The sequence below is a fragment of the Pseudorasbora parva genome, chromosome 25 (assembly GCF_024679245.1).
Source record: "Pseudorasbora parva isolate DD20220531a chromosome 25, ASM2467924v1, whole genome shotgun sequence".
Classification (NCBI taxonomy): Eukaryota; Metazoa; Chordata; class Actinopteri; order Cypriniformes; family Gobionidae; genus Pseudorasbora; species Pseudorasbora parva.
Window position 1 is genome coordinate 35,171,390 of NC_090196.1, and position 14,090 is coordinate 35,185,479.

At 40.6% G+C, this 14,090-nt stretch overlaps 1 protein-coding gene across 5 annotated transcripts in view; it reads right to left on the bottom strand.

Moving 5' to 3' along the window:
• Positions 1-424: 424 nt before the first annotated feature.
• LOC137065136 (periphilin-1) overlaps positions 425-14,090 on the bottom strand; it is a 35,009-nt gene continuing 21,343 nt past the window's right edge. For 3 of the 5 annotated variants that reach the window (XM_067436701.1, XM_067436702.1, XM_067436700.1), the window contains exons 9-10: positions 12,275-12,388; positions 425-896 (exon numbers count right to left, since the gene is read on the bottom strand). In XM_067436701.1, coding sequence (XP_067292802.1) covers positions 705-896; positions 12,275-12,388 — 306 coding nt within the window. In that variant the 3' untranslated portion in view covers positions 425-704. The remainder of the gene's footprint in view (positions 897-12,274; positions 12,389-14,090) is intronic. The other 2 variants (XM_067436704.1, XM_067436703.1) reach the window with 1 other exon arrangement.

Consider the following 14,090-nt stretch of genomic DNA (forward strand, 5'->3'; position numbering starts at 1 on the left):
CTTTAAAAAAATAATGAGGAGCAGGGTAGTGAATGACGTCTCAGGTCGCTAACGACCCGAGGTATGCATTTAAGGGTTAACCCCTAATAAAAAGGCCCTAAAAAGGCCTATAGGAGTTAGAGGTGCTGGTTACAAAAACTTGATCAAACGTTTTGACATGGCCGTCAGAGAAGAAAACGGTAGATTTTTGCATTTTCAGCTCATTTATCATGGAAATGTGGTTGAGTTTGTCCATCTGGGATGCACAGGATGTGTTTATATCTTCCATCTGCATTATTTTCTCATTGTGCATTGACATTTTGTAGTTTTTTATTGGCATGTACAATGATTGCAGCTTTTTAAAGCCTTAAAGTATCCAACAAATGTTCGCTTTATGCACTCTTAACCTATATATACTGTGACAAAGGAAAGCTAAATAACACTGTTAACACTAATCAACAATTTAATGACACATGTTGCAGTCTTTTCAGAACGGTATCATCAAGTAACAGCACAAATGCAACATTTTAAATGGAGATGAAAACATGAGAAGAACGAAAGTGTGAGTAGTATTGGGGAATCGCCACATGGATGGTTCAATACAATAAAAACTTGTGAACAATAGAAAATATAAGGTGAACTGTGAATTAAAAGCTTAATAAAACGGCTTCGTCCAATGACTAGATCCAATCAAGTGCTACCAGGTGAGGAAGCGTGATGAGTTATCAGGTTATGGATTGTGGTTTGAGCAGTACGTTCACCTCGGAGATGAACTGGTTGAGGTTTTCCAGGCATCTCTCCCTGATATCCACCAGGCTGTTTTTCAGCGCTGTCAGGAGCTTCAGTTCCAGAGTTGGATCTTTGGATATAAGCATCTTCACCACCATTCCCAAAGTCTCGCAGTCCTGTTTGTACAACTGGAAAAGACGGACAGCTGTTGGACTCTTAACACAGAGTGAGGTACTTAGATAAACTAGATTATTACTTATATTGCTGCGATACACTGCAAAAAATGATTTTCTTACTTAGTATTTTTGTCTTGTTTCTAGTCAAAATATCTAAAAGTAAAAATTACTGTCTTGTTTTGGAAATAATAACTTTAAGCAAAAAGTTTTTGCTTAAAATAAGATAAATAATCTGCCAATGGGGTAAAAAAAATAATCTTGTTTTCTGTTTGAATTAACCCCTTAAGTGTCACTGGCCAACCGGTGGGCCCATTTGCCACTGCATATTTAAAACATTATAAAACATTATATCCTATATTTATCCTGATCTAATGTTGACAAACTATATATCATTTGAAAGCTTACGAACTCAAGATTCATCCTGTGCAAACTGTTTTGAAATCAGACCTTGCGTTACCATGGAAACGGTGCTCTAAATTATTCTAGCGGGCTCCTGCCCAAGTGGCATCGTCATGTTTCATATTTATTTAACTAAATTATAATAAAAACCTTTTCTAATCTTGACAAAACGCATTTCGTTGGAAAGGTCTGAGTCTCACGGTTCTATATCTGCAAACTGTTTTGTGATATTTACACAAAAATATATACATTTGACAGGAAATTGCATTAAAAAAAAATAATCAATGGAATTTCAATGACACCCGGTGGCTATTTGTGGTGCAGCGCCTAAACAACCTCATGGGAACTTCAATTTTTGTGATATCAACTTCAAATTTGGAACACAAATTGATTAGACATATGGCTTTGATTTGATAGTAATTTTAGAGTACACATTATTTTGTAACATATGTTTTATATTAAATATTAAATATCTAGTACAGTATATTTGATTTACAGTACATTAAAGCTTCCATACCTTTTTTATACTTACATTTTTTGAAGTGATTTCACTTGAGCAATACTCAGCTGACTGTCTTCTTTGAGACCAAAATGAGACCAAACTTATGTATATATTCCAAAGCATTCTTGAATTGCAACCATTAAAGTTTGGATAGTGAATTTTCATGTATATTTTCAAAAAGAGGGGAGATACTTAAGGGGTTAAGATTATTCGGTTTACCCCATTGGCAGATTATTGTACTTATTTGAAGCAAAAACTCTAAATTTTGAGTAATTTTTTCCCAAAATAAGACAATTACCTTTGCTTGTCGAGTAAATACTTTGTTATAATACAAAATACTTTTGTTGTTTTAAGGATTGTTAGATATTTAGACTAGAAACAAGACAAAAATACTAAGTAAGGAAAGCATTTTCTGCAGTGAAGACCTGCACAGAGTCAGAAGAAAATGTTGTGTATCTTCAATTGTGGACGGAAATCTGTGGGACTGTGGGTTTAATTTATTGTAGGAGAATTCAAACTCTGGGAAATTCATTGGTTGCTTGTTCTGTGCTGGTCTATGACTGATGTGAATTTAGCGGATCTATCCAGTGAATATGATCAACAGGAAGAACTGCACTCCAACATCCACTTAGTTCTTTCAAAAATGTATGTGCTCATTAATGTATATTTACTTCTTTCAAGTAATAAAGTATTCTGGTAAGTTTATAATATGCCACTGAAAACACATACGGGTGAGGGGCTCGAATGGCGGTCGCCATGTTGCTCCTCCATCTTGAAAGTACAGCAGCCAAAGAGGGACATACCCGTAAACTCAAGCTTCGCCTTTCGCGTTTAACACTCAATGGCACCGTGTCGAATGTGAAGAGGCATGTTAATCTTGGACTAAATCGGCCACCGTAGGAGTTAAAACGAAATCAGAATTGAGAGGAACAAAAACTAATATTCACTGGATGGTCATAAACCTTTACACCGCTAGATGGGGAAAAATATCACACAGTGGAGCTTTAAATCAAGATGCATTTACTAGATCAAGAAAATTACATGAGATATTTCTGCTTGTTTTCTAGGGAAAAATATAAAAATTAAGTGAGTTTTTACGGAGCCCTGCACATGACATGCAGAACTAGTAGGCTAAATCGTGCACAATTTATGAATCGAGGGAAAGAAATAGTAAATTGTGCGCAATGTTTACATTTGTATTCTTTCATGTCATGTGCGGGGCTCTGTAAGTTTTTGCTTTAAACAGGCAAAATGATCTGCCAATGGGGTGAGAAAAATAATCTTATTTCTGATTGGGACGGAAACAAGAAACACGATTTCAATCAGAAATAAGATTATTTTCCTCACCCCATTGGCAGATCATTTTGCCTGTTTAAAGCAAAAACTCATTTTGATTTGATTTTCAACAACACAAGAAAAAATATTTTCCGTCGTTTTCCTGATCTAGTAAATGCATCTTGATTTAAGAATTGTTAGATATTTAGACTAGAAACAAGACAACATTACTAAGTGAGAAGATCATTTTTTGCAGCATATTAAACATTGTTTATATGAGTAAACTCCATCCACGGGAATTGCCAAAACAATCTCATGGCAATTCATAACTATCTTATGTTTGGGCGAGCTGGTGGCCAATTCGTATAATTTCGTGCAATTTTAAGAAGAGCATTTTTTGCAGTGTTTGTTGGCAGGTGATGACGTGTCTCCAACTTTGCCTTTCAAGAGCTCCTCAAAGCATTCTCCCTGTGTACTAAACGACACTTTGACCTCCAGCGAGTAAGTCGTTCAGCTGTAAACTTAACAGCCATGCGTTTGGAGGCCAGAGACTATGGGAAAATGTCCAGCAACAGGTGTGTGAGTGTGTGTTTGCATGGAGACCTGAAGGCAGGAAAAGTGTTGAGGCTAGTTAGAGCTGCTAAGTTATTTCACACCAGACTTTAAAGGCCAACAAATTCTCCCTGGGTTTAAAGACGTGCAAAAACGGTGCTTAAAAGGTTTATTACGCCCTGCAAATGTCTCAAGTGTGACGTCCGAGGTGCGATTGGTGTTTATTTGATCCGTGCTGTAGGGAAGGTCTGGAGTTCATGGACATAAATGCAGATTAACACATCCTGTCCGGATTTAAAGGAACGTCTTCACTGCAAAAAATGCTCTTCTTACTCAGTATTTTTGTCGTGTTTCTAGTCAAAATATCTAAAAATTCTTAAACTAAGGAACATTTACTAGACAAGCACAAATGATTGTCTTGTTTTGGGAACAAATAACTCAAAATGAAGAGAGTTTTTGCTTAAAATAAGATAAATAATCTGCCAATGGGGTAAATAAAATAATCTTGTATTCTGTGTGAAATAAGATTATTTTTCTCACCCCATTGGCAGATCATTTTGCCTGTTTTAAGCAAAAACTCACTTCATTTAGATTTTATTTTCAACAAAACAAGAAAAAATATCATGTCGTTTTCCTGATCTAGTAAATGCATCTTAATTTAAGAATTGTTCGATATTTAGACTGGAAACAAGACAAAATTACTGAGTGAGAAGAGCATTTTTTGCAGTATATTAAACACTGTTTATACGAGTAAAATCCTTTCACAGGAATTGCCAAAACTCTCAGCAATTCATAACTATCTTGTGTTGGTGAAATGGTGGCCAATTTGTATTATTTTGTACACTCTTGTGCGATTTTCAACCTGCTTTACGCCCCATTGACGGTTGGGTATAGGGGTGGAGCATCATGCTTAAAAAAAATCATGTTTGTATGAATTGCATAATTAAAATTCATATGAAACAGGCTTGGTGTGATAGTCAGTGTTCAGGCTCAACACCGGTTACACCACTTTCCCACCGCAGCACCGCCCCACGTTTTCTTATAGCTTGTAATATTTTTCTTATTTAAAGCTTAAAGTTACTACATTTTGATATTTTTTCCTTAATATCGTCAGTCATTTTGCTTCTCCAGTAAATGTATCTTGATTTTTAAAATGCTTAGATATTTGTGCTGTAAAACAAGACGAAAACATTAAATAAAATTTGCAGTGTGGTGCCGCCACTAAAAGAGCAATTTAGACACTTTCCAGCTAAAAATATCAGATAAAAGAGAGAAAACGAGGCTGAGTGGTAATTATGTTGACACACATGCTGTTGATGGAGCTGATCTTATATTAAATGAGGACCGATCTTTAAAACCGTATGAGCACTTCATTGTAAGAGATCATGAGAAAAGCATAAAATTACAGGTCCGATGGGTAAATCCTCCAAAAGCGCCTCGTTCTTTGACCAACATCATAAAGCATCCGCAGACTTGAGCCACATCTCAGAAACTGCTTTATAATCAAGAGCGTTTGGGTCTGGAGACGAATTATTCCACACAATCACCCTGGAGCTCGAGAGAGAGAGAGTATAAAGCGGAGGAAAGGCTCACATTTATCTGGAAGCATTAGAGGAACAGACTGATGATTTTAGCTGGAAATTCAACCTCAGTTTTTAATGATAACTCCTAGAGGGAGAAAGAACACGAAACTATGGATAGATATACACAAGAGAAAGGGATAAACATAAACACGGCAAAAAATGTGCTTCTAATTTAGTATTTGTTTCTTGTTTCCAGTCCAAGTATCTAAATATTCTTAAATCAAGATACATTTACTAGATAAGTAAAATTATATTAGGTATTTTTTTCTTTTTTTTTTCTGGGGAAAAATATCAAATGAAGAGAGTTTTTGCTTAAAACAGGCAAAATAATCTGCCTATAGGATGAGAAAAATAATCTTAATTCAAACAGAATACAAGATTATTTTTCTCACCCCATTGGCAGATTATTTTTCCTATTTTAAGCAAAAACTCTCTTCATTTACAGTTATTTTTCCCCAAAACAAGACAAAAATAATTACTTGTCTAGTAAATGTTTCTTAATGTACGAATGTTTAGCTATTTTGACTAGAAACAAGACAAAAATACTGAGTAAGAAGAGCATTTTTTGCAGTTAACCTGCTCTGGTACACAAACTCTTCTAAGATCGGGGTCTAAGCTCAAAGGTCAAGTCTAATCAGAGGACCGGAAATGGCCATTTATTGTAAGTTTAGGTTGAGCGTCTGTCTTTGACTCCTGAGCGTCGTCTCGCTGGTTAATCTGAGCGCGAGAGGAAAAGCAGAAGCGTTCTCAGATCGAGTGGGTTCAGCAGGGGACGAGACGAGGTCTGCTTCCTCTTATCCACTGCGTTTAGTCAGTCAGGTCCAGTTTAAAAACAGAGCCGAGATTGGAGGGGATCTGGCCTCAATCAAAAGGTGAGCCAAGAAGAACGAGAAAAAAAGACGAAAACCAAAGTTTTTCAGGGTTTGAGTGATCCACTTTCATTTGTAACTTGAAGGCTTGAACAGTCCATTACACTGCAAAACATGCTCTTCTTATTTAGTATTTTTTTCTTGTTTCCAGTCCAAATATCTAAATATTCTTAAAGAGTTAGTTCACCGAGAAATGAAACTTCTGTCATTAACTCCTCTCCCTAATGTTGTTCCACACCCGTAAGACCTCCGCTCATCTTCACACACAGTTTAAGATATTTTATATTTAGTCCGAGAGCGTATGCAAGTGTATGCACACTATACTGTCCATGTCCAGAAAGGGAATAAAAACATCATCACAGTAGTCCATATGAGACATCAGTGGGTTAATTAGAGTCTCTTGAAGCATCCAAAATACATTTGGGTCCAAAAATAACACAAACTACGACTTTATTCAGCATTGGCTTCTCTTCCGCGTTTGTGTTCAATCCTCAAGTAATGATTCCTCATGATTCGGATCGCGTGTCAAACTGCTGAAATCACGTGACATTGGCGATCCAAATCATGAATCAATACGCTGATTCATGGCCGTTTGAATCTTTATTGGTTGTTTCAATCCAAATGTGGGTCAAATTTGACCCACATTCAGGTTAAAACAACCCAATATTTTTTAGAGTGTATGCAAGTGTATGCACACTATACCTCAAATAAAGATTCGAACGGTTATGAATGAGCGAATTGATTCGGTTCGCCAATGTCACGTGATTTCACACGCGATCCGAATCACGAATCAATTCGCTGATTCATAACCGTTTGAATCTTTATTTGAGGATTTAACACAAACGCGGAAGAGAAGCCAATGCTGAATAAAGTCGTAGTTTTTGTTATTTTTGGACCCAAATGTATTTTCGATGCTTCATTAATGACATAAATTTTCTGTTTGGGTGAACTAACCCTTTAAATCAAGATGCATTTTACTTGTATTACCTCAAATTCAACGCTATATCCAACAGTCTTCACGCGCTTCACATCCGATAAGGTCAATAATACACGCTCTGTATCTCGTACACACACCAGAGTGTGTATTATTGACCTTACCGTAAGTGAAGCGTGCTCCAGCTGTTGGATTTAGCGTTGTATTTGAGGTAAAAATCATATAAATGCGGCTCGATTTCTCACACAAACTGATGGTTTGGTGTCTTAAGATATCAGTGTGTGGTCATGAGCCACAGGGCTCAGTGTTCATGTTGTCTAAGTGTGTTTGTTTTGCTCTCATAGAATCGTTACCCATTCACCCATTCAAGAACAGATTATAAACGTAAAGGTGACGGAGCGTTCTCTCGAGTGGGTCCGAAACTGTGGAATGATCTTCCGCACTCAGTCAGATTAGTTGTGTTTAAATCATCGCTGAAAACCTACTTTTTAGATGTTGTTTGGGGATCAGTCTGGTGCGGTCGGCCTGTGGGATGGAAGGGATCTAGTATGTTATTGTGTCACTTATTTGTGTTTTGTTTTATATTGTAGTGATTGTTTGTATGAAACTTTTAATTAAGTGTTTTATCATACTATTTGTGAAGCACCTTGGGTGACGTCTGTTGTATTACGTGTGCTATATAAATAAAAAACAAACAAACAAACATGCATCATATGACCGACACACAGCAGCGGCCGAGTTAAAAATCTGCATTTGTGTTCTCCTGAAGAAACACACACACCGACATCTCAGATGGTCAGCAGATAAACATCACAGGCTCATTTTTAGGTGAACTATCCCTTTAAGGCCTAATATAATTTAAACGGATGAGTTATAAGTCCCCCCCCCCCACACACACACACACAGCAGAATGAGCTGTACAGCCCAACACCATATTTTGTCCCAGGCTGTAAACATGTTTTTTCTGCTGTAAAGTTGGCCATTTTAACATGAGGGAGATACAGATTTGACTCCTTTTGGAGCCTCTAGTGGTCAGTCGATGATCTGCAGTTTTAGTCGCTTCAGTATCGGCTTCACTGGACGTTTGGTCTCATCACATCACTAACTAACTCAACCAGCCCCTTTATTCTGCGTATGAATTATTTAAATGAAGGATATTGTGACGTGTTCACCTCAGTAATCGACTGATATAGAGAAGAACTCCCGCTGTAGGGACTGAAGACAGATGATCATGGGAAAATCCTCACGTGTCCTCTTTAATGATTTAGTTATCTAAGCAAACATCTCTCCACTAACCCAAGGGAACTTATGGTTACTTGTCTGAACTTGGTTAAAGGCTGCCGCTTGCCACAGGCATCCCATGAGGCCGTAATGAGCAGCTCCACCCATCGGCGTCTCAGACTCGATTAGAGGACGTTTGGTCCGCAGCCTGTGGCGCTGCTGAGGAGTTATTACACTGCAGCCAATCCGGCTCCGATCGCAGAGCTTAGAGCGCCGGCAGTTTAATGTCTCCTGGCAAACACACCCTTGTGTGGCAACATTATCTGAACAATATCACGTTTGACGTGTGTGTGTGTGTGTGTGTGTGTGTGTGTGTGTGTGTGTGTGTGTCTCTGTGTTTGTGTGCTTGTTTTTGTGACACATCAGTTCTTCTCAGGAGGCGCTTTATTCACGGAGGGTTATAACGTCTCATGCAGTTTCTCATGATCATCTACTCAAACTAATTGTGTGTGTGTGTGTGAGAGATGGGTAAGTTTAGGGGCAGGGGCAGTGTGTGCGTGTGTGTGTCATGGGTAGGTTTAGGGGTAGGGGCAATGTGTGTGTGTGTGAGATGGGTAAGTTTAGGGGCAGGGGCATTGTGTGTGTGTGTGTGTGTGTGTGATGGGTAGGTTTAGGGGCAGGGGCATTGTGTGTGTGTGTGTGTGTGATGGGTAGGTTTAGGGGTAGGGGCAGTGAGTGTGTGTTTGTGTGTGTGTGTGTGTGTGTGAGATGGATAGATTTAGGGGTAGGGGCTGTTCGTGTGTGTGTGTGTGTGTGTGTGTGTGTGTGAGATGGGTAGGTTTAGGGGTAGGGGCAGTGTGTGTGTGTGTGCGTGTGTGTTGGGTAGGTTTAGGGGCAGTGTGTGTGTGTCATGGGTAGGTTTAGGGGTAGGGGCTGTGTGTGTGTGTGTGTGTGTGTGTGTGTGTGTGTGTGTGTGTGTGTCTGTGTGTGTGTCTGTGTGTGTGTCTGTGTCTGTGTCTGTGTCTGTGTCTGTGTCTGTGTCTGTGTCTGTGTGTGTGTGTGTGTGTGTGTGTGTGTGTGTGTGTGTGTGTGTGTGTGTCATGGGTAGGTTTAGGGGTAGGGGCATGGTGTGTGTGTGTGTCATGGGTAGGTTTAGGGGTAGGGGCTGTGTGTGTGTGTGTGTGTGTGTGTGTGTGTGTGTGTGTGTGTCATGGGTAGGTTTAGGGGTAGGGGCTGTGTGTGTGTGTGTGTGTGTGTGTGTGTGTGTGTGTGTGTGTGTGTGTGTGTCTGTGTGTGTGTGTGTGTGCTTGTTTTTGTGACATATCAGGACAAAAATGTGTATAATAACATGTGTGTGACACAGGTATTACAGAAAATGGTGACATATCAGGACATTACCCCATGTCCCCACTTTTCAAAATGCTTATAAATCACACAGGAGGAGTTTTTTTGAAAAAGTAAAAATGCAGAATGTTTCCTGTGATGGGTAGGTTTAGGGGCAGGGGCAGTGTAAGGGGATAGACAATACGGTTTGTACAGTATAAAACCCATTACGCCTATGGAATGTCCCCACAATTCACAAAAACAAACGTGTGTGTGTGTGTGTGTGTGTGTGTGTGTGTCTGTGTCTGTGTCTGTGTGTGTGTGTGTGTGTGTGTGTGTGTGTGTGTGTGTGTGTGTGTGTGAGAGTGATGGGTAGGTTTAGGGGCTGTGTGTGTGTGTGTGTGTGTGTGTGTGTGTGTGTGTGTGTGTGTGTGTGTGTGTGTGTGTGTGTGTGTGTGTGTGTGTGTGTGTGAGCGTCCTGAAGCTCGTCTGTTGTCAGAGCTCTTAGTATTATGGTTTGGCACATGTTTCGTGTGTTTCAGCTTGTCATCTAGTTTGCATCATGTCTCCACAGCTCTCTCCTCGTGTGTGTGTGACATTGATTGTATTTTTTAACCCAAATGACATCATGCTCTGTCTAAACTCTTGAAATAGCGGGATCAGCAGAGATAATAAACACTCAGCTTAACTTACAATCATTTCTTGCGCCATCACAGGAACTCGAAAACCCCAAAGTAAAGCCACAAGTAATTATAATAAAACAATGACATAAAAAAGAAAACAAAAGCTGGTGTTTGTGACGGACAGAGGAAGTCTCCGCCCCGGAGAGGATCTGTATTTATAGAGCTGATATTTACCAGTGAATGCTGGGAAGGTTTGTTAAAGGTTTGACCCCGCTGTGCTTTGTTTGGTGTGGCAGAGTTTGTGTTGTTTAGGAGCGAGAGAAAGACGTGATGTGAAGAACTGATATCTGAGGACCACACAAACCGACTTTACAACACACTGGGAAAGCAATGGTCTGTAGCGCATTACAAATAAAACACACGACTATGGCAGCAAGTGAAGCGTCGAGCTCAAACACACACACTCGAAACAAGCGGAGGTCTGTGGCAATCACAGAACGGGGGGCAATTATTTGAGGGCTGGGACGCATTAGGGAATATTAGGAGGCATTTTATCACTGAGGGTCTAATAGGTCTCATTTACACTGCATGGTTCAAGTGAGCCAATCCTGATGTTTCCCTCTCATGAGGCTCAGATCGGACATAACGTGAACGCGTAAGCAACGCATGAGCTCTGATATCCTCAGATCGGACATAACGTGAACGCATAAGCAACGCATGAGCTCTGATATCCTCAGATCGGACTCAGGCCTCACTCATATGTGGGAATAAATCTGATCTGGATCAGATACGTGCATTCGCGTCTGCAATGTAAACGCTGAAATCGAATCTTCTCCAGTAAATGCGAGTCGTACGTCATTGAAAAAAGGGATGGAGGCGAATGACGTGACGAACTGCGATCAAGAGCCAATTTTGCCAAGTCCGCGGTTTTCCTGCATAATTGGGCTACTTTAACACAGTTTTGAGTTGCAATTGGGCGGGTTTGTTGTGAACACCTGGCAACCCTGTCAAGGGCTCTCCTCTTTTTCACTGACTTACGAGAGAAATGTTTTGCCGTCCTTTAAAGATGTGTGGAAAAGTGCAGACAGAAAAACATCGATCACGTCCCAATTCGCCTACTTATGCTACGTCCTTAAAGTAAGTACTCTTTTTGTGAAGAAAAGTATATACTTTTCATCTTTAACGGACTCTGTCGTTTAGTTACGAGCATCCCATCATCGTCAGATTCGTCACAGTTCAAATGCTCCTCATTCAGTTTAATCTCCTGCCGTATCGGAGAGAAATGTAGCCGCTCGTTGATCTGCCGTGTGTGTGTGTCTTTAATGCAGAGACTCCTCGTGTGTTTGCAGTTTAAATATAATGATGCATTTAAAAGTTAATGGCCAAACGTGTCATTACAGAAGTTCACAATAATGCTGCTGCTGCAGGTGAAATATAATGAGGATAGCACTGAATAAATATCTTTTCATCAGGTTAATACTGATGATTGATCACTCAAACCCCTTTATCTAAACTTCTCTACTTAACCGTCGGACTCGCACATCCGCCATGTTTGTAGTTTTTAACAATTTATCCACGTTTGTAGTTCTAATCGAATCCTCGTCCAGCTCGCAATGGGTTGTGGGTAATATCAGCCGTTAGTCTGTGTCGATCCGTACTTCGAATTCAGACCGGAAATAGTAAACCATCCGAGTATCTGTGGAGCACACTTTTCAGCAAACTACGATTTGGGACATACTAATTCTATTTTCGAGTAATATTTAGTATGGATAGTGTGCGAATTGGGATAAAATAATCATTTTGTCTGCGTCCGCTGCATATCACAGTGTTTTATTCCTTTTCTGGTTAAGAACGTCCTGGGCTGTTTCTCCAGTGTACAGTGTAAATGCAAATATCAGGTCAAAAAAGGTCACCAAATGGGAATTGTGCATCAAGACCTGCAGTGTGAATGCAGCCTAATAGGTGCGGGTGGATGTGTTTGGTGTAGGGCGATTGGAGTGATGGATGAAAATCATCCCCAGCCATTCTCAGCTCATGAAACGGAGCGGTGATGTGCTTCAAAACCTCGAGAAGACAGTGAGAGAGTGGTCTAAAACATGCCGAACGCACCTTCTCGATCTCCCGAGCTTTGTTTTTGATGGTCTGAGCACATTGCTCTTCCAGTGTGGGCTCCTCCGGGTCTCCGCCCAAACCGGGAATCTCATCCAGGTCCGAAAAAAAGATCTGCAACAGAGGAGATTTATTCCATAGCACACGCTCTGATAAGTAAGGGATAATGTTCACCCAGCCGGTTGTTATCGCAGAATAAACCCCTCCAGAGTGATCCGGACGCCGAGGCGAAGCGGAGCGTCACTCTGAAGGGGTTTATTCTGAGATAACAACCGGCTGGGTGGACATTATCCCGCTTATTACACGGCTTTGTAATTGCTTTGACATTGCAGCAGCTATAGAGTAAAAATGTTCATTGCCTGACCAATTTATTCATGTATAATTTTGCAATGCTTTGACAAATCAAAGTTCTTTTGTTAGCTTTTTGCCAGCACCGTCATTGGCTGCTGTGCACCAATTCTGGTGAAGATCGGACCTAGGAGGAGTTTAAAGGGGGGGTGAAACACTCAGTTTCAGTCAATCTCATGTCAATCTTGAGTACCTATAGAGTAGTATTGCATCTTTCATATCTCCGAAAAGTCTTTAGTTTTATTATATTTATAAAAGAAATATGGGCTGTACCGAGTCTTTCCGGAAAAAAAACGAGCGCCTGGAGGCGTATCGAGTGGGCGGAGCTAAAGAATGACGAGAGCGCAAAGCGTGACGTTCTCAAGCGTGGAGGAACCCATGGCTATCTCAGCTAATACAGATAATGATCCAGAATCAAATCTGAGGCAGAAATAAACTGAACAGGAGAAGCAGCAGCAGCAGGACGTCCGTCTCTGTGGTATGGACTGTATTTAGTGGCCTGTCAACATTTGTGTGTCTTTACTCGCAGTTTATGAGGACATGATTCGGTTTATGGACTATTGTATGCGACTAAACCTTAGCAGTAGCAAGCAGAACGGTTTAGCACGTCAGACTAGTGTAACGTTATACAGAGAACAGCAATGGAGTCCGTTAGCGCATTTGACTGACGAAGCGCGCGATCGTATCGTTTACTGATGTTTACTCAGGCGACGGTAGTCAATAGCAGAGACATCTGAAGCAGTTTAACTCACCGGCTGCTTCCACAGCAGGACCGAACCTTTATCGCTGGGACCGCTCCGTCAGAAACACACTTCTTTGGTATGATTTGGTGAAGTCCTGACAGCAGTGACCGTGGAGATCCACTTTGAGACGCGACTGAAGCGATGTTGTGAAGCTTCCCGTCATTTCTGCGTTCAAATCGGTTCAAATGCAGCGCTGCCTTCCCAGAATGCTGTGCGGCCGTGTTAAAGTCGCTTGACGTCACCCATAGGAATAAAGTGGAGCGCGGCGCGACAGAAGTGTTCACGGACGACTGGATCTGCAGCTGAGAGTGTGTATGGGCGTGCGTTTCCTCTCTCGCTCTAGTCACGCGCGCTCACCCTACCGGGAGAAGAGCCCGTACGGCCCATACAAGGACCTTCCGCTCTATTAACGTCAAGCCGACCCATACTCAAAAAAACTCTCCGAAACTTGTGAGAAACCGGAAGGAGTATTTTTAACACAGAAATACTCCATCAAACGTCCAACATTAGTTTTTGAAACTTTGTCGTCTGTGTTTAGGATGGGAATCCAAGTCTTTAACAGTGGAAAGCTCAGGATGCAGGAAACAGCATTTCACCGCCACTTTAATAAAAGTAGGTTTTTAGGAAAATTCAAAATGGTTGAAAAATTGTATTGGAGGATATACAATGTATTTCAAGATCTACATTTTGTAGGGTTTGACTCAAGGAATCAACAAATTATGTTT